Here is a 21,023-nt window from a genome sequence, read left to right on the forward strand (position 1 = left end):
GCACTTCCAACAACAACAACACTTCGCCTCCTGCCTACAGATTCTGTGCTGAAGCACAATGTGTTTATAGGGATTAGAAAAAGTCCAGTCCTACTTTCATTACCCTCAGATAAGATAGTCAGGAGCTTCAGCCAATCTTAACATCATATCTTAAAAGAGATTATAACATAAACTGGCCTCATTGGTTTGAAGGCAGTTTGATGTAAATGCTAAGGCAGAAACCATCACAACAGTTTGTCTTTCTCCTCTAATCTCACAGATAGCCATTAATTAGCAATCCCTCTTTCCCCACATGAATCATGTCTCTTGACCTGATTAAATCATTTCTTTTTAACTGTTTTCCTGTAATTATGTTTCAGCTTCACTCCTTGGCACAGTCAATTGATGACGCTCTTCGAGGTTGGAGCTTGTCTGAGAGCGGAGAGGGTAAGGGGCTCTTGATGGATCCCGGGGCTCTTAGAGCAGCTGCTGAGAGCGCATGTCTGCCCCGCAGTGCCAGCTCACTGCTTATGGCCTTCAGGGACGTCACTGTTCACATCGACAGCAATAGCTCTTACACTATCTCCTCCGCCACCACCACAACCACCACCTCTTTGGGCAACACAGGTGGAGGACAGCCCGGCAGCAGGAAGACTTCTGTTAGTGGGATGGCTGGTGCAGGAGACGGCCTGTTATCGGAGGAGCTAGAGTTTCCTGCACCTCCTCCAAGTGAGGAACTTGAAATAGCTGATCCAGGATCTAGGAGGGGTTCAGAGGTGCCAGTTCCAGGAGTAGGAGGGGGATTCGAGGGGGAGGGTGGCTCAGACAGGCTGGGCTCTACCTCCACGTCTACCTCTACCTCCACCTCTGTTTCCACCTCAGTCCAGTCGAACCAGCAGCCTGCTCAGATTTACACTCAGTACCAGCAGTATCACTACACTCATCCTCAGCAGATCCCCGGGGGGCCCAGCCCTGAGGCCCTGCAGGCCCTGGTTGTGTCTCTGCCAAGGGACCGCTGCCAGGATCCAGCCTCATGTAGATCCCCAACCCTGTCCACGGACACACACCGCAAACGCCTGTACCGCATAGGACTCAACCTCTTTAATGTGTAAGTGGGATGTTTATACACACACACACACACACACACACACACACACACACACACACACACACACACAAAGAGAGAAATAAAATGTTTCTGCACCCTCTGGCTCAGGGTTCAAAGTACACATATTTCTGTTTGTGTCAAACAAATCTCCAACAGGCCGGCTAAAGCGCTGTAAGCAGCTGCTCATTAGTGTTTGTAATTGTTGGGAGGAGCTGTCTCTGCAGTGCCATCTTGTGATGTTAGGATGTCAATGAGAGGCGGGCAGTGGGACGAAGAAAGGAAAAGTGAGTGAGGTAGAAAAGAGGGAAAATGCAGCTGAAGGGAAGAGGCAGTCAAGGAGGTCATGAACAAAGAGCCTCTGAGTGTCTATAAATAGAGCCCACAGTAGGACTGCACTTATGATTAGTTAATACAAATTAAAGTAAATTAAGTCTCATGCATCAGTGACAGCAGGGTTGATCCTGAAGTTCGGGGCTAACAGCTTTTGCACATGAATGCCCTCTTGTGCTTCCTCTTACTCTCCTTCACACACACACACATTTATTCTCTTTAGCATGTTGAAAGCATTTACTTCTCACTCTTGCCCACACAGCTACACGCTTCAAAGCACAGAAACACACACACTCAACTCTTAACACTTTCTGCTTTATTAAAGGAACCCAGAGCGAGGCATCCACTTCCTGATCACGCGTGGCTTCGTCCCAGACACAGCCATCGGAGTGGCTCATTTCTTGTTGCAGAGGAAGGGCCTGAGCAGACAGATGATCGGAGAGTTTTTGGGAAACAGCAAGCTGCAATTCAACAGAGATGTCCTTGAGTGAGTATAGATTTCTCATCTGGTTAAAGACACGTTGGAAAGGCGGGCCTCAAACACCAAGGTCTGCCCTCCAACTGGCCTCCAGAGAGCTGACTAATCAGAGGGAAGTGGATTTGTGGAGCAGGAAGCCTTAGAGGGGACATATCATGCTGATCCGTGATTAAATACTTACATATAAAATAATGAAGTTGAGAACAAGACCTTCCACCCCCTGAATTTTCAGAAAATGAGATATTGTATTTTTTCTGATATCCTAGAACGAGATTTGATGCCTCTGAAAATAGGTCATTTGGCTTCGAGATTTCGACCTCCATGACAACACGAGGATCCTTTCTTTTTATTGGAGTAATCTGATAAAGCAGCTCCTCCTCTGTGATGTCAGTCACACAACGGCCACCAAGGGATACACCCACCAAGAGCCGAGTATAAATGTATAAACTATACATGTTACAGTACCAGTTTGACTCGCCTCACTGAAGCGTCCTGAGATGATCTGTGTCGAGGTGGATTTTCTTCCTCCTGAGCTGCAGAACCGTCCAGGTCTGACTCGGGGTCCAATACAAAAGGACGTATCCTACAATCTGCCATTTTATTAGAGCTATCAATGCCTTACGGTGAAGTTTTGGCAAACAGCAAGCTCGCCGGGTTTCCCCTATCCAGTATGGCGATTTTGTAAATACTGCCATGCTGCAAAAACCGCCCCCTGGCTCTACCCCCTCCGCCCCTCTGATAGAACTGACCAATCAGAGCACAAAGGGCTGTGACGTTGCGAGGTTGCTGAAGGTGATTCTCGAAACGGAGCGTTTCAACGAGATCTTCAGAATGGCCTAAAATGAGAATATTGAGAACGCTATTGTGGGGCAATGAAGGAACTAAATGACTTGTACTGAGGGCAGAAATGCTTTACAGGCATCCTAGTGTGGCATAGTGAAAAGGAGAAACAAGCATGATATGTTCCCTTTAAAGAGACAAGAGCTAAAGAATTTCAGATAGAGGCTGTAATAAGGGGCTCTAAAACACCAGTGCAAGAAAAAAGGGATTTTTTTGAGCTCTTAATCATGTAAAGCTACCACAGAGGTACCAGAGAGACGGTGTAAAGCCTCACCAAAGCACAATACCCTCCTCTTAAGCAATTTAATTTTATACTTTCATAAGATAGAGGGTCAATGGTCAAATAAAAAAGTGAAATTTGGAAAGGTTGAAATACATAACTCTTACTCCCTGCTTCAGGTGAGGCTCTAAAAGGACATTTTCCCAAAATAGAACTGTCAAAGTATCTTTTTTTTAACTTTCTGTCCACCTGACAAACTAAAACCCTTCCACTATGAAATGTGACTTTCTGTTGTGTTAAGTTTTTTAGCCCCGAGAAAGACAAGAGGTCCTGGTGTCGTTATCCAAGTCTCTTTTTGACCAAAATGTATAGACTTCCACTGTGTTGACATTTTTCTAGTAGTCCACTAATAGCCTATCAAGCCTTGTAACTGAGGATGTTTAATTACTGAGTGAGAAACTTTTACAAATTGACTCTCAGGGTTTCACATTGCAGGCTCAGCTTAAGGTCTATTTAGTAGCTGTTGTAGGGGTTTCATCCATGTCGAATGGTCCTCATCAGCAGATCGAGCTTGCTTAATTGCTACTAGAGCTCACTCAAGCTTCTCTGTTTGAGTTTATTGATGCACTTGTATTGCTCCAAGGTTATTTTTTGTTTTTATTTTGTGTACTTTATCCATGCCCAAAGATGTTTTTTTTCTACTGTGTTAAAAAATGCTGTGCACACACCCAAGCAGGACATTTTGAACATGCATCAGTGGAGAGATGTGAGAATGAGAGGGCTGAGCAGTTTGAGGTTTGATGCTTCACCAGGAACTGGGAAGTTCATCTCTATAGTTACTAGCCAGATTTTTAAGCCTCAGTGTCTAACCCAGGACCCTACAGACAGAGCTACTGCCTCTTCGTATCTATCAGAGTTTAACAAGACAAGAAATAGATGCTCAAATCAGACATTATTCAGACGTTGTCTTTCTTGAATTCAGGCACTGAAACGATCAAACATAGAACATGTTTGCAGAACCCAACCTGTGATTAATGCATGTGTTATAACACTCATACATACAGACATAAAGTCACATGTCATGCGAGACTTGCATGCATGCATGATTGCAGCACACTCATGAAAACACTCACCATTTATGCATCAATCCAGTGGAGACAGAGATCCAGGATAGAGTGGCTTTTTGCTGAGGTTGTTGCAGAGACTGTAGAAATAGGTCACTGCAATGAGCATGCACATGCACACACACTGAGACGTACAGATGCACATAAAAGAACACACTCTTACTTTCTTGCAATCAGACACACGGACACAAATTTGCACATGAACATTAAATTTAGACACACAATCTTGCGTATGCACTTCTCCCATTGCTACAGCCTTTCCTCAGCCTTTCATGTACCTCTCTATTTCTCTCTTGCAACCCCAACCCACCCACCCACTCACCAACCCACCCACTCACTTTGCAAACCATCATTTGGCCCTCTCATCCCTCTCTTTCCTTCCCTCTTATCTGCCACAGTCGTCAGACCCCATCTCCTTCAGTGATGTATGCAAAGTGTGTGTGTGTGTGCGCGCGCGCATGCAAACATGTCGTCTCTCTGTGCACCTTCCAGGTCAGTGCTTCTACAGTTGAAGTATGACTGTTTAAAGAAGATTTGCCATTAGCACATCAGCACTCATACTCTGTTGCACACACACAAAACCTCAGCCTTTCACTCACTCACCTTCTCATTAGACTGACACACCACAAATCAACCCAATCTCCCTCTTTCCCTCTCCCTCTCTCTTTTTTTCACTCTGTCTGTCTGTCCCTTTATAGCTGCGTTGTGGACGAGATGGATTTCTCTGGCATGGAGCTGGACGAAGCCCTTAGAAAGTTCCAGGCTCATGTTCGTGTTCAGGGGGAAGCACAGAAAGTGGAGAGACTCATCGAAGCCTTTAGGTGAGACTGTCAACTTGCTTACAAGTGGGCCACACTGACAAACAGGCTCTGGCTCTACTTTTCAACACAGTTCAACACAGCAACAGACCATCACATGACTGAGCAGGACTGGTGAGGATGCTTTCTTAAAACGAACCCACCTTTGTCCGTGGACACCTTTGGGAGTCAATGAAAGAAACCTGACTGCTTTGCAAAAAATTCTAATCTTCTCCCTTGCAGCCTTGCGGACATAAATGAATCCAGAATAGCATACTAATAGGCTGGTTTTATAAACAGTTGGCTTTTCTTTTTCAGCAAGTTCACTGCAGCGTGCTCTGATGAAATCAAAGCCTTGTATCATTTACAAATTACACTGATTGCCTGTAACCTTTGACTAAACTTGGCAGAGTTTGATTGTCAACCAATCTCAAAGGAAATCGGAGCTGCAGGCAATCATTGTGCGTTTCATGAGGACAAAAATAGATGCACTCTTTAATAACTCTCTCCCCTGGATGATACTTTCTGTCCAAATCTTGAGGCTACATCACTGTTTGTATGTGCCTGGCGGTTCTGTGTCCATTTCCATCCAAAATCACTCATTAATATGTAAAAGTGCATGTTTGTTACTCATGAGGTTGTAGCCCGAGTTGGTTTTCAGCTCGTTTTGTCAGTGCTGACTCCTGCCCTCCGGTCACTAAAATTTATGAGCCTATCTGCTGGAGAAGGCTCATTTAAATACCAGGGGGATGCTGAGAGACCTACCATAGCTTGCACAATCTCATTGTGCCTTTTGAGAGACCGTCTAGTTTTGTCTCTAACAAACTCTCAGACTGAACTGCCTTGTGATGCTATTTCACTGCCCGACTGAAAAAGAGGCAAAATATAAGAGGAAAGTGACCAGATAAACAAGCGCTACAATGAGTCCCCTTTCCCCTGGCTGGTGCTGTCCTTGAGATGTCCTGGTAATATCCAAAGATTGCTCCCTGGGCTAAAAATGCAATAAAAGTGGCCATCATTGTTTTCTATTTCAGTGTAATTGGTTGAATCGTAGTGTACATTTAATCTCCCTCTGCCCATGTGCTCCTCCTTCCCTCAGGATTACGAACAATGTCACCATCAGGACACGAGTTCAGCCACTGCCCATTTGAAGTCATTAACCAGGCTGCCCCTCTAAACTATACTGGATTGTAAGGGGAAGTCAATGCTAGAGGAGGGGAACCATAGAAAATGTCCTGCATGTAAATGATCTAAAAATACCTTTCTGCATTGGACCCATGTGATCCTTGTTTATTAGAGCAGTTGATGTTTTAAATTTAGTGTTTAAAGCTCCTGTGAGGAGTTTTGAGCTGGCTATGTAACAGATTGAACACTGATGCCTTTTAATGACCTAAAAAAAGCAAACAAGACCTTTGGCTGAACAACTGATGATTTCTGTCTGTTGTTCTCAATTTCTTTGACCACTGGGACAGAGTAAATGTCAGACAGGGCAATTTTCAGCATGGTGTAAAAAAATCCCTCTTTTACTGTCTCCTCACTGAATATTTATAATGTGTCATTCTTTAAATGTATGAAGAATACCAGCTGAGAAAACAAAACTTTTACGTGTACAGGACAAGGGCAGCAAAGATTTGAAAGGTATTACTTTGACCACAGGAGGCGCCAAAACCAAGAGAAACGGCACATTCTTGTTAAGGGCTTTAGTTTCCTGTTTCCCACCATAGGAAAGAGTCAACATCACTGCTACTAGCCCTGTGCTAACTATCTGGCGTGGTAGTCTAATGTTGACTGGTGAAATGGGGAAAGTTTTCACCACCTTATTTTCACTTAAATTACAAATTAGCACAAAAATCAAACAATGAAGTACAGCAAATTATGTTCCCACCAGACTGCAATGTAGGACAAATCTGAGCCTAACATTTAATATGTCAGGTCACTTGTGCCCTGTTTGCATGACAACATTTCACCACAAAATGCAAAAAACGCAGTAAAAAAATATCTGCATTTACATGGAAACCAGCCTGCTTTTTGAACCAGACTGGTTATATAGAAAAGTCAGTTTTTTTGGAGTTTGCTGTGTAAGTGACTTACAGTCCAGTCTTTCTGCAGCCTGCCAAGCGGATTCTTAATGAACAGAAACTTTTAGCACTTCTGCATAAGCTTCATTTCTAAATCTGATGTTGCCTCTTGGGAATTCCTCTGGGGGGTCAGTGATGTGCCAAGGCAGGGTGCAGGGAGCCCCCCCACCCCTGGCCCAGTTGTTGAAAAACAAGCCAAAGTGTCCTCTTGGGAGTCAAAACACACCTAACTGCCCTTATGGTTGATTAAAACATGACAAACTGCCCTCTTGCATGGCAAAAATGCACTAAAATGCCTTTTGGGAGGCAAGTTCACATGCCAAAGTGTCCTCAAAAACATGCAGAAAGTAATGCCCTCTTCAGTAGCGAAAAACGTGCTGTATGTGCCTTTTTCTTGGTGGATTGTCACATGGACATTATGAACTGTAAACCAGATGTACCTGAAGCTAAGCAGCAACAGTTAGCTCCAACCTGCCCTGCTTTATTTACTCTGAAGTCATGTTTAACCATGTAACTCTTTGCAGGATATTCAGTTTTTACAGCCTGGACTCTGCAGGTGAAAATAATCCTCCAGCGTGTGATTTTCTGTTTACCATATCATTGCACACCACACACTGTAAGAACAGAACTGTTAAATCTGTCATTATTTGTCATCATGTGTGGGCTCTCTCACATTTCACAAGTCTTTTAGCAAGTGCCAGACTTCAGAGGCTCATTGATGCGTTTAAGTCCTAATAGCAGGCTGTGGATATGCGATTACTAATTGTTTGAAGGATCACTTTCTCATTGTTTGTGGTCTTTTTTTATTTGGATGTGAGGGCAGTATGAGAAAATATAGACCATAATCCATCCTGTCAATTACAGGAATTAGTTCTTACTCAAAGCTAGAAGTGGAAAGGGATGAGAGGAGCAGAGCATTCGGGACACTTCGCCTCTCTTCTTCTGATTTGAGGGCCAATCAGAACACCCACCACTGCCATCAGTTAATCTCATCACAGTCAATCATACGTGCTGAGCCCCTGGGTGCAGATTACAAATTCATCAGTGATCCCAGACCACACTTTCTGCCGCCGTGGCTGTGAGTGTAGGTCAGAAAGGAGCCAGCTTTATCAGGACAACCAGACATCCGATGCCACATCTGTTATGTAACAGTAGTTATGTCATCTTTTTGAAGCATGTTGTACTCTTGTCATGAGTAGGTCTTTTATATGAAGCGGTGTTTGTGCCAGCTGGCACATATTACATATGCAGATATGAAGATAAAAGAACGCGATCTTGTGTTTAAATGAAGTGGTTACATAAGATGGAGTTCTGCGCTGGATATGTGTGAATGAAACACACACACACACACACACACATGCTGTTTATACACAACTACAGCTTTATTTATTCACTTAGCTGTGTGCTCGCCCTGAGCATACACATTCTCACATATGCACTCACATTTCTATGCATATGTCCATTTGCATACATACACACTCTTGCATACAGTAGATCACGCCTCGCTTTTAATCTTTGATGAATTTGCCGCAGAATTACATCGAGTTGGCAAATCAGGAGGCTCATTTGTGCCTCAGCATGTCTCCAGTATGTATATGGATGTGCATGTTGTATCTGCAGCAGCAGCAGTGATTGTGCAGGGCAGGATCTATTCTCCCTCCAACAAAGTCATTGTTACTGAGCTGGGCTGTTGTCAATTGATTTCCTGTGAGTTCTCTGGCCTTAGATCTTGTGTGTGGTCTGGGAAAAGGCATTCTGGCCGCCCAGGTCTCACTTGTGGCCTCTTGCTCACATATGTTCAGACAAGTACGTTGTCCTCTACAGCCGAGCAGAGCAGCCCTCTCTATGTCTGCATACTGCCTGGCTGCAGAGATAAAAGCCTCCCACTGCTAAAATGGCCCACTGTGTAAATGTAAGTGACAGTAGGAAAGATAGGGAGGTGTGTGTGTGTGTGTGTGTGTGTGTGTGTGTGTGTGTGTGTGTGTGTGTGTGTGTGTGTGTGTGTGTGTGTGTGTGTGTGTGTGTGTGTGTGTGTGTGTGTGTGTGTGGGGGGGGGGGGGGGGGGGGGTTATGAAGGCTGTGAGGAGGAATGGAAGAAAGCAGGTCCAAACGTATCACTAAGCCGTTGAAAGCTCACCTAGCATCCTTTGCTCACTCAGGTCTGAACAATCTCAGACTGTTAGATGTCTCTCATACCCTGTGTGTTTCAGATGCGTTAATCCATTGGATAATACATTTATGCAGCATGCATGCTGAGATATCAGCCTCATAATCAGCCTGAATGCCTTTATCTCACAGCAGGGATACACCATTTTAAAGGCCATCCTTGAAATCACCCTCGTAACTTTCGCAATGTGTTCATACCCAAATGCAACCCAAAGATCCTCTGTAAGCTTACAGTTGATATTTTGAAACACAAGGCATTCTGAGCTTGGGGAAAATTTGAGGATTTGAGATTGCTTTTGGGAACAATAACAAAGTCAGAGAGTGAATCAACAAGTTTACGCTCCGTGAGGTCTTTCTAAATTCAGTCTTTCCTCATTAGTTGTTATTGTTGGGGAGATATTAACAACATCTACCTTGTATTAAGCAGCTCACTTTATCAGCTGTGCAAAATAACTCCTCCATAACGACCATATAGTTGAAGCAGCACATCTCTAAAGCTATTTAAAAAGTCTAATGTGAAAACATTCATGGATGTATTATGTATTACAGGACTATTAGACGGCATTAGTTTTTGCTGCTTGATGCTTGAAAAAATTGAGCAATTCAACATCAGTGCTCCACGAAAACCTAAAGTTCTGTCAGGAAGTGGTTTTAGTTTATGTTTTAATTTATTTTGCTACTCCCCAAAACACAATCACACAATCCTATCCATCACAAACAACAATAATAACCTGGTTAGACTGGTAATTGTTCGGGGATTTATCTTAGAACATCCAATCTATTATCGAGAATTTATTAGCAGTGTTTTCCTCTGCATTTCACCCAAACCTTTGGGAATCTGCAAAAACACAGCATACTTAGATGATTGGGCTGTATAATGAGTTAAGTTCTTGACAATTACAGCTTATGTTGTTCCCAGGTCAGGAAAAAATGTGAATATGAAGCACCTTATTCCTTTTGAAATCTTGCTCCTCATAGATCTTCTTTGTGAGGGCCTGCTGTTGGATATAGATGAAATATGAATGTCAGGATCTCGTCCCTGAATCCTCTTTTTGAACTTCTCTTTATTGGGGTTTTTTCCTTTGCTACATACAAGTACAAAAATAATTAAAAGATTCAAATATATGCATCTGCTCACACATTCAGGTGTGATACATAGGCACATCCACATACACACATAAATCTGCACATATATATACATGTATTTACATATATGGATACACCAATACACACACAACTGAACATACACACATACATTAACATAAAATGAGAAGAAAATAATAATAAAAATAAAAATGATAATAAAATAGAATAAAAAAATATAGTTAAATAAATAAATAAATTAGTAAGAATAAAATGCAATAAAAAATAATAAAAAAATAAAACAAGGATAAGAAAAAAATGTAAATTAAATACTAATAATATGACAATGAGGATGCAACTTGGTTTTTTGATTTGGATAGACCTAATTTTTCATGGGGTTGTTTTTGTTGTAATATTCTATAAATGGTTGCCATATTGAGTGAAACATGTTAATTTTTCCCAGTTTTTCCCACTGTTAAAGAGTCAGAGCTCAGTTGCCAGGTAGAACAAGACAGAGGAACACTTGACTACATGAATGATACATAACTCTCCTTATTTCTCCTCCACAGCCAGAGGTACTGTATGTGTAATCCTGATGTGGTGCAGCAATTTCACAACCCAGACACCATCTTCATCCTGGCTTTTGCGGTAGTCCTCCTCAACACCGACATGTACTCACCAAACATTAAACCGCAGCGCAAAATGGGCCTGGATGATTTTATACGCAATCTCAGAGGTCAGTACGCCCAAATATTACACAAGCCTGAGCATACGTGTGAGGCTGTATATGTAAACAGAGCTAGTTTAATGTGATATATACTTGTGCACTTCTTTAAGGGATTCTTGGAGCAGTAAATTTAATCTTAATTGTATAGCACATGCATATTTCAAACCTTTGATGAAGATCCAGGGGCACTGAATTTGAGATGTATGCAAAAAAGGAGGATGAGATAGATGGAAAAGAGAGTAGAGGGCAGAGAAAGTCAAAGTTCTGCAACTAGCACTCTCTTATCAGCTTCACTATCTGTCTTTTGAGTGACAGCCTCTTGGAGTGAAGTAAATTACTCAAAGAGGTGGCGGGCGCCTGCCTCTCCTCGCTACCATCAAGAAAACCATCAGCTGTGCAGGAGGAGATTTCTGATATCCTTGACTCACATCTCTGCCCCTAAGACCGTGGCTTCAACCCATTTAATTGAGACTCACTTAGCGTTAGATTTAACGATAGGAGTGGAAGCATCTCACCTTTTCTTCCTGCTGCTCTTTGACGCTGTCTCCATCTGAAAAATTCATACATTTACTGTAAACAAAGAGTTTCCAAAAGATGAAATGAATGAAATTTGCTTATTTATTCATTTTTTATTTTCTCATAAAAATAATACTCAGTCTCAAGCTCAGTCAGTGGTTATAAAAGTATTTACTGTGGGAAAAAAAAACCTGGACTGTGACTTGAATTGTATCATAAAAGCTTTAGCAATTATCCATTATTTGTTACATAACAGATGAAAATAAAGCTGTGTAATATGAAGGTGTAGCACTGTTATGCTAACCAGCAGAGCACTTTCAATCAAATCATTGAGCCAACATTAGCTAGCAAGCTGCAGCCAATGTACTCTTGTTTTCTCAGGTGTGGATGATGGAGCAGACATCCCCAGAGAGATGGTCGCTGGTATCTATGAAAGGATCCAACAACGAGAGCTTCGGTCCAATGAAGACCATGTGACCTACGTGAGCCGTGTGGAGCAATCCATCTTGGGCCTAAAAACTGTGGGTGACTTTTTTCTTCTCCTCGTGGCATGTCTTTCCATTTTTTTCTTGATCCACTGAGCTTTCTGTACCTATTTGCTGCAGTCTTTACCCTGCATATCCGTCATCTCTGTTCTGTGTCTTTGACGTCACTTCTGCAGATACTTGCCGTGCCGCACAGACGGCTGGTGTGCTGCTGTCGTCTCTTTGAGGTGCCTGATGCCAACAAGCCTCACAAACAGAAACTGTCCCAGCTGCAGAGAGAGGTCTTCCTCTTCAATGACCTGCTGCTTGTAAGAGCTCGCTCAGTGGCTCTCTGTGATACTTAGAACATGCACCTTAACCCACAGCTCAAAGCTGAAGATGTTGTTTCAGCCATGTTTTGTGTGTCTCTACTGTAGGTCCTGAAGCTGTGTCCCAAGAAGAAAAGCTCAGCCTCGTACACCTTCTGTAAAGCGATGGGTCTTTTGGGAATGCAGTTTCACCTCTTCAGCAATGAGTGTAAGAAGCTATTTTATTGCGGCAATTTACACTCAATACACATCCAAGGTGGAGCTGGGAAAATGCTGAGTCTGTAGTGAGAGCCATCAACAGCAACACTATGATTCAAGTCTTGGTCAAGACCCAAGGGATGACGAGGGTCACCTATAAAACAGAATTGCTTGCATGCTTGATTTAGGTATGCTTTTAAAAGAAAGTGTCTATTCAGTAGTAAAGTAAAGGGTACTTTTGATTGGACTGAAGCCATATCTTTGACAAAGTAACAATGGTGAAGTTGTGAGAATTAGAATTTTTTAACAAAAAGTTTAATATACAACAACTTCTGAATGAACACATGGTTTTGCTGCTTTGTTTTAGATGCTCTTTTCAGTTACCTGCCTAGATCTAGATAAATGCTGATGATTTTTTAGCTAATGTTTGAAGTAACAGCAGTAACTCATAATATAATTTTTGGTTGTCAAAATGTTTTCACAAGAAAAAAGAGATTAAATCAACAGCCAGCACAATCCTGGGGGGAATGGATAAAATGCTGAGCTTAAAACTCAAATTCTTCAGATTTTTGTGTATTGAAGCTCAGGTTCTGGCATTCACAGTTTTGGCGTAGACTGAGATTGAGAAGAGAGGAAAAACTGCAGATCCCTAATGCATATGAGACATGTCCGTCTGAGAATATCTGGTTTTCAGACACACAGGTTTAATGGAAAAATCTTTATTGAATTGAATGTATTTTATTTTATATACTACACTGTTTTTTGTATCTTAGTACTGTATCTTTTGTGTTGTTTGGGTCATTTTTGTCATTTGTGCTGCTTTTGATCTGTACAGTACCAGTTGTTTTAAAGGTCCCATATTATGCAAAAATCACTTTATCAAGTCTTTTAGTGAAATTTGTAGGTCTTTGGCTTTCCTCCCAACCCACAAAGTGTAATATGTAATGACAAAACCTGTACTTAGTAGTGCTTGTGAATGTAAAATCTTGACCTAAAACGAGCTGTTTGGATTTCGGGGATTTGCCGAAGTCAGCGATTCCCTTTTTTGACCAATCAGGAGCAAGTCTGACCTGATTGGTCCACCGGAGCCGATACCCCCGAACCTCCTCCCAGCCCACTCCCCTTCCCTACGGTAAACGAGCTTCGCTGTTTTCTAAACATTGTGCACTCGGAACTCGGTAGTCATGGTTACAAGGCGCCGACCTCAGTGACGCGGAAGAGCGGGGCGGTATCAGTGGTGGCTCATTTACATATAAAGGTCACGCCCACTAAATCAGAGCGTTCTGAACAGAGGGGCTATGAGAGCCTGTGCTTGATTTATCGGCTTTTTGGACCAAAACATGTTACTACCATTTCATGAAGACATCAATGATCCATATTAAACTGCAGAAAAGGAGCATAATATGGGACCTTTAAGAGTGCTTTATAAAGAAAGTTTGAGCTGAATGGAGTTGAGTTCCCAGTGGATACACTTTTTGCAAAGAACCAATACAATTTGGAGGACGCTAATAGGGAATCAAAGACTCGGAGGGACGAGAAAGAACCCTCAATTTCACTTTGTTGATGTTTCTTTTCAGACTACGCCCATGGCATTACAATGCTGAGCCCGTTTACCTCGGAGAAGAAGCAGCTCGTGAGTTTCTGCTCCCCAAGCGGAGAGGAGCTCAGGAAGTTTGCAGAGGAGCTCAGAGAAGCCATCACAGAGGTCAACGAGATGGAGCAGATACACATCCAGTGTAAGGCAGCAAACACACACACGCTTCTCAACAGATTAACATGCAAACAAGAGACACTATAGTGGGTGTGGGTTGTTTGCAATCTCTGTTTCTGATGTTACAGGGGAATTAGAGAGGCAGCAAGGCATCCAGCATGGCATACATACCAATGGCGGACAATTGGACGCACACACAGGCTCCCCCTCAGGTACTGTTTTTTCTCATGCAGCACACATTACTCAACACAATGCATTCATTACAGATAACAATGCATTCAATTCACATAACTATGCACTCATTACACAAGGCAATGCATAATTACTCAAGGCATAGCAAAGAAAAATAGAATAGGTGAATGAGTGCGGGGGAACACAAAACCCACCACATTTAACAAAAAAAAAGAATTAAACTCTGTTGGATAGGTCACACACACAGATGTCTGTGTCAACCTGTGTGTTGAATTTGAAGTTATGCTCATCCTTCACACAGGCCAACAGGATCCATATGATAAAACTGGAAACAACAACACAGTTGAGGTAAGTTTGAATGTCTTGTCCTGTCTCCCTCAGGTGAGTACCTCTGTTCGTCTCTGTGGGTGTGTTTTTGAGTGCGAGTGTGGGTGTGTGCCATTAGACGGGGACAGTTCCTCATCCCAGCTAGAGAGTCGGCTTTATGCTTCATGCTTTTAAAAGAGCACCGCCTCAGGCTCTTTTCCACTCTGCAGCCAAGGATACAAAGGCCACTGAGAGGAGCCGCTGTAGTGACGCTACAAACCGTCTCTCTCTGTGCCCTACGAGTGGATCAGCAGCCACTCTGCTCGCTACAAAACATGTCTTCTTTCATCAGCTGCTGCTTGACAGCCTTACTGTATAAGCCTTTGCAAGCCACCATAAGCCTGGCTGGCTCCTAGAATACCATCTACAAAGCCGCAGAAGCTTGATACCTTAACAGTCTGTCAGTCGTCAGGGTGGGTGGGTGTGTGCCAGTAAAAAAACAGCCATTCCTTAAACAAAGTTAAGTGTCTGAAGTCCCTTCCAGTTTTCCTCCCTTTATTCTCTCCTGCCTTTCAGCCAGTCCTTTAGAGTGTAAATAAGTGTGTTAGGGAGACACCACGCCCTCGGTGTCACTTCTCTCCTCTCCTGACACTCCTTTATCTTCAAACCTCTCATTCTACCTCTCATTAATAATGTTTGCACACACACCATACACACAGACATAAAAGACTTGATGTCCCTGCCATGATCTCTGACTAAATTCTCTCCTTATCCCAAAGCCTTTTCTTTCCTTGAGCTGGTGCTGCTGTAGAAAGTGATCAAGAGAAAGTTTAAATGTTTAGGAGAATGACTGAGTGAAAAAGAGGGGGGGGGAGTTGTGTGAACTGCATGCGCTCGCTCTGCATTCTACCTACCTGCATGCCTGCATGCCCATGTGCGTAACACACCAGAGGGCTGCGTAGAGGCTGCGTTCAGGCTGGTAACTCCTCATGCGTTCTCTGACTGTTCCTAAACTAGGTGTCAATTCACAACAGGCTGCAGACCTATCAACTGAGCCAGCCCAGCATTGAGTCCACGCCTCTGGCCCTGGCTGCTCCACCCGCCCTTCTCAGCCCTGTCCAAGCTGGAGAGCTCCGTCCAGAAACACTGATCCAATGCCAGCAGATTGTCAAGGTGATTGTGGTGGACCAGAGCGGGCGAGGGCGGATGGAGGCCTTCCTCAGCCAAGGCCCGGCCGCCCATCAGCTCATCCAGTCCGCCCTGTCCACACCTGTGCACGTCAGAGAAGGGGACGGCCCTCAGCCCCCTCTGCCACCTCCCCCTCCCCCTTACAACCACCCTCACCAGTTCTGCCCTCCTGACTCACCCATGCCCCTCCACCATACCATGCCTCTCACCCGTAGGCGCAACTCGAGCGGCTCCCGAAGCATCGTCTGAGCTGGAGCCTGCTCTGTGGACTCTGAGGGCCAGATGTGGTCCTCACATTAACACAAAAACACATACATGCTGTAGCACGAGTGGACTCACTCTGAATTTCATATAAAAGAAAAGGAGTTATGAAAAAACTGTATGCATCAAACAACGGGACAAAGGAAAAGGAAACAACAAGAACCTGCTCTAGTCCTGGCTGATCTGTGGTGTTTGATCATGGAGTGGTTCTTGAAAGACAACTCTTCTTCTTTCTTTTGTCTCCAACATTTCAACCAGTAGCTGATTGTGTTGTCTTTTTAGATTTCACACTCTTTACGAGATGCTGTGACTTTACATTTCTAAATGTCACTTGTCCTGCAATCACGTCTTTGAGCTCTGACTGAAACATTGATGAAACACGATGGCAGCCCTGAAAGGACAAAGGATTGCTTTGAATAAGACTGGAAACATTGTTTCTTTTCTTCAGTTTTGGTTTTAGTTTCAAGTGAGGAACAATGTCAGCAGTGCTTATCTAGCTTCTCCTCACTGCTATCTTTTTTTTTTCATCTGGACATAATGTGAAGAAACAGGAGAACCTGCTTATTTGTCTCCTTCATTTTTCCAGGGAACAGATAATGAGTGTATGTGCACAAGAAGATGAAAAATGCTGACAAAGCGAGGATGTTGCTATTCACCAAACTACTCCTAAACCATATCCTGACGACAATCATTTTTCTGTGATTCATTGTGTGTTTTGCTTTACTCGTGCAAGCAGATATCTTCTCAGTTGTGTGTGACTCCTCTGGTTCTGTGGTGTTTTGCACACATGGAGCTTCGGAAAGGATTTCACTGTTACTTATAACGTCTGCACCTCTTAGGTTTTTACTGAAAGCAGCGTGCTTGTGTAGCGTGTGTTCATTCTGCTTACTCATGTGCAGCAGAGAGTAGGGCTGCTAATTCATCCAAAACAAGGCTAAAACAGCCAGATGAAGCCTTTTCCCCCTCCTGTACATTTCCTTCTAGTGGGTTTTCCCAGTGTGAATAATGTTCTTACCTTTGGATCCAGGCAATATATATCTGCCCTGAAAACTTTAAGATTTAGTTTAAAAAAAAAAAAGAATGAACGTTGCTCCACACAGGGTAGACCAATGTCACCTCACAGTATACAAGTATTATATTTTTCTTGCACACTGGAAATATTATAAAAGCAGAGATGCATTCTTCTACTGAATGTTTATCAGGGTGAAAAACTGAAGATGTCCATGAAATAATTTCTGGTTTCATAAATGTGTAGTCTGCTCGGTGTCACTGGTTCCAGCATGAGCCGGTTTGTACAGCAGGTCACAAATCATCCAACTGAAACACACCAAACACGTCTTGTACCTTTTGCACCACAGGATATATTGGATATATTGTAAATAGATAATATAGATTTATTCTGAAAAAGTGATTGGTTTGCCCATTGTGTGTATCTACGTATGTATTTGTACAGAGAAGATCTAGTTTAAAAGAAAAAAAGGATATTATAGTTATTATTATTATTATTATTATTGTTCACATTTATTATCAGGGGGTGTTCTGAATCCTTCAGCTACAAGAGATGAGAAACAGGCAGCTTTTATAGAATACACTCCAGTTATCATGCTAACACACATGGATATTATTACAGATCCCCATTCATCATTTAATTACAGTCTCATATTATTATAATTATTACTACTACTATAGGATTATTAAGAGATGGCTGTGTCGCCTGTTATCAGGTGTGTTAAGGGCTATGCTGTGCAGTACATCACATTTCACACGTATTACGCATACACAGCCTGACACACTGACGTACACACACATGCACGTAGCTGCCAAAGCAACAACAAATCCAGCTTAGATCCACGTAAGAAGCCGCTTGATTTCTCAAGTCAGCAACCCCACGGTGTTTACTGTCGACTCTGACTGGCTTGTACTATACAGCATGATGAATTTTGTTCCTTTCATTTACAGCACAAACACGGGGGACTGGGGGGAAATTTGATTATATGTTTGTATCATTATCGTCAGGGCATGTTGGGTTGATTGATGTCATTTTCCTCCTCTATTCTCTCTCTTTCCCTCTATACTTCCTTCCCCCTTTACTCCCCCCCTCGCCAACTTCTCTGTGGTTGTCATAGAGACACACCAATCTGCATCCTCACTGTGGAGCACCGTCATTAATCTTTGCACCCTCACGATATTTCTAAAAAGGAGATTTCTTAAAGATCAACATGTTTACTAATGGAATATTTCTAATTTTTTCTGTTTGAGGAGAATGAAAGAATAAAGTAGTTTTTACTCTCATCTGCCGTCCGTCCGCCTGTCTGTCTGGTATCAGTAATATCTCCATAGGGTCTGCATCTGTTGCACTCCCCATCTCTCCAGTGAATGCATCTGCAGCACGTCCAGGTGAGTCAGAGAAGGATGGTGGAATGAAAAGCCTTGTGGGAAATCATAGTTCCTAGATCCGATCACACTCTGTAATGAATGAGGTCAGCGCCAAAGCAAAATCCAACCTGAGTCATGCTCATGGAGTGTGAAGCTGTGTGTTGTAGTGAGTCTGCTCTCGAAACAATAAAACCTGCAAATTGGTGATTTCATGCTGCGATGTCAAAACGGCAACGTTTCATGCCAGGTAGTCTCACAGGAACAGGAACTCGAGTGTTTCAGTGAAGTGTGAAAGCCCCCCCCAAAATACCAGTAGTTTTTATTTTTGCAAATCACACATGAGAAAGGATAAACAAAATGAAAAAGTGGTCAAAACTCTGACACAGGCAGAATTGCATCAAGGGTAAAACAAAAAAATACCATTTTGGCTGAATAAATTATCATACAAAAACATTATGCAGCAATTTACAATAAAAAGTGAAATCAATTTGTGCAAAGTACCTGTAGGTTTACAGTCAGCTCACCGTCTTTGCTGCTTTCTTTTGTCCTGTCAGTCCTTTCTTTGAAAGCAAGTGAAGAGGAGGTTCACTAAAGAGCGCACTGTGCTGAGAAGTGGTTAGAGATGAGCAACAGAGTCTTAGGATGCTCACTTCACACTGCCATTTAGCTCCTGTTCCTCTCCTGGCTCCCTCTTACATCGTGCCACAGAGGTGTGCTGTGCAAACACGGCGTCCAAACACCTCCACAACATACACGTGCCACTCTCCTTCAGGTCAAAGTGTCCCTTACATGGTGGTCTCTTCCCATTCCAGCTCCACATCGCCTGCAGACCAGTAGAACATTATTCTGTAAGAAGTGTGTTTTATTGGTCTGTGTGACTATGTAAGAGTGTGTTTTTATGCTGTGTACCTTCCATGGCGTCCAGTGAGTCCATTTTCTCCAGAGCAGAGTAGCTGACGAACCAGATGGACTGGCTGTTACCTTTGTTGTTCAGAAGTTCCAGCGTACTCTGGTGCAGGAAGATGTACTGGGCCTGACACACACACACACACACACACACACACACACACACACAGACAAAACAGATTTATTCTGTTTTTAGATAATATACATCAGTGGCGATTGCTCTAAGCTCAGCTCCCCCTAAAATGTCCCTAAAAAAGTGGTGAAAGGTACATTTCATTGACAAAATATGCGCTACAATTCCTTCATCTTTTGTTCAGTCAGCTACCTATCACAGGTAACTGGCTCGACCTCCTTCTTATTCATCTCCGCAGCGCCACACAGTCGGACGCTTAGCGTCTTCTGACTTCAGCGGGGAAGCGTAGAGTGGGTTGTTCCGCTGTAGAAACTGGACAGTCATTGGATAAACGCTGGGCTTTGTACCGCCCATTGGATGCTCAGCATCTCTGGGGGTCTATGAGGCAGTGGGCTAGCCTGGACGCTGGGCTTCTACATGATGATTGGATGATCATTCTGAGGCCGAATCCCTTTTTGATTGACAGTGAAATGAGCCAGTCAGCGATCTTGAAGTATAACCCTCCACTGGAGCATCTTTTAACTTGAACATTCAGTTGTTCTGGACTGATCTGGAGGCTTTATTGATCTCCAGCGACTTTACCTTTCTTACAAACAACAACCGTTTTGTTTAAAGATTCTCTCTCTTTTCACTAATAAGCAGCCACAGCTACAGCTGCGGAGCTTCTCCCCGTGTCACTCACACTTACAGCCTGCAGGTGTAGAGAGGAGCTTCTCCTGTTTAAAGCGGCTCAAGTCTTACACCCGCAACACGATGGGCAAGGCCGTTTAAGCAGTCTAGCTCTGCTGGCCATTGAGAGAACACTGGTAAACTCCCTGGAAAAAAATACCTGGTTGGTACGACAGGGTCACAGATCATTTTCTTGAAAAGGAATGGAGGGTAGAATTTACGTTTAAATAAATAAATAAATCTATGATGTAGGCCGGAAAAAAATGAGCTTCCCCTCCTTGACTGACCAGCAGCTGCCACTGATGTACATGTTCCTCAAACCTACTCTATTCAGCCAGGGGTCTTTTCACTCAGCGCTGTCCTGTTCAAGTAGACAAATAAGAATTTCTGCCCAAAAAACTGAAAGAAACACAAGTACAGCATTAAAAAATGGAAGAAGGAACATGGTTGTTTGATTTGGGACGACTAAACTTGATTACTTAACTTGTTTTGTACTAAAGCTAAAAGGCTGTTTTGGTGTCAATATGGCTTAGCAGTTAGATCACCTACCCCATTAGGTTAACCCTTGGTTTGACTCCAAACTGCGGCCCTTCTCCAGCTACCTGGTAGTTTTTGCTCCAAGATGCTTGAACAAAATTTAATTTCCCAAAGACTTCAAGCTTAACTCATTGACAACTTTTTCTATTCAGAACAAAGTCATCAGAGCCATAGATTTACTCTGTAAGGGCTGGGTACCATATGTCAAGATAATGTTCCACAAATGCTAAATAAATAAGCTCACTGAGCTCAAAGTGGTTTGGCCCATAAAGCTGCGTATTAGCTTCCTTCTCTGGCTGAGTGGAGC

At 43.0% G+C, this 21,023-nt stretch overlaps 2 protein-coding genes across 3 annotated transcripts in view; one reads left to right on the top strand and one right to left on the bottom strand.

Moving 5' to 3' along the window:
* The window catches only part of iqsec3b (IQ motif and Sec7 domain ArfGEF 3b), a 39,335-nt gene extending 20,948 nt beyond the window's left edge, over window positions 1–18,387 (top strand). The window contains exons 6-16 of one of the 2 annotated variants that reach the window (XM_074677534.1): window positions 360–1,087; window positions 1,743–1,904; window positions 4,778–4,900; window positions 10,773–10,939; window positions 11,828–11,967; window positions 12,108–12,239; window positions 12,348–12,447; window positions 14,015–14,173; window positions 14,277–14,360; window positions 14,642–14,688; window positions 15,681–15,864. In XM_074677534.1, coding sequence (XP_074533635.1) covers window positions 360–1,087; window positions 1,743–1,904; window positions 4,778–4,900; window positions 10,773–10,939; window positions 11,828–11,967; window positions 12,108–12,239; window positions 12,348–12,447; window positions 14,015–14,173; window positions 14,277–14,360; window positions 14,642–14,688; window positions 15,681–15,716 — 1,878 coding nt within the window. In that variant the 3' untranslated portion in view covers window positions 15,717–15,864. Of the gene's footprint in view, window positions 1–359; window positions 1,088–1,742; window positions 1,905–4,777; window positions 4,901–10,772; window positions 10,940–11,827; window positions 11,968–12,107; window positions 12,240–12,347; window positions 12,448–14,014; window positions 14,174–14,276; window positions 14,361–14,641; window positions 14,689–15,663 lie in introns of both variants that reach the window. The other variant, XM_074677533.1, reaches the window with a different exon arrangement.
* A 277-nt stretch (window positions 18,388–18,664) lies between these two features.
* ptprq (protein tyrosine phosphatase receptor type Q) overlaps window positions 18,665–21,023 on the bottom strand; it is a 33,258-nt gene continuing 30,899 nt past the window's right edge. The window contains exons 51-52 of the mRNA XM_074677532.1: window positions 19,381–19,504; window positions 18,665–19,294 (exon numbers count right to left, since the gene is read on the bottom strand). Of these exons, the coding sequence (XP_074533633.1) occupies window positions 19,257–19,294; window positions 19,381–19,504 (162 nt within the window). The 3' untranslated portion in view covers window positions 18,665–19,256. The remainder of the gene's footprint in view (window positions 19,295–19,380; window positions 19,505–21,023) is intronic.

This window comes from Halichoeres trimaculatus, unplaced genomic scaffold, assembly GCF_033239565.1.
Source record: "Halichoeres trimaculatus isolate MK-OKI-2021-1 unplaced genomic scaffold, fHalTri1.1 fHalTri1_scaffold_10, whole genome shotgun sequence".
Lineage (NCBI taxonomy): Eukaryota > Metazoa > Chordata > Actinopteri > Labriformes > Labridae > Halichoeres > Halichoeres trimaculatus.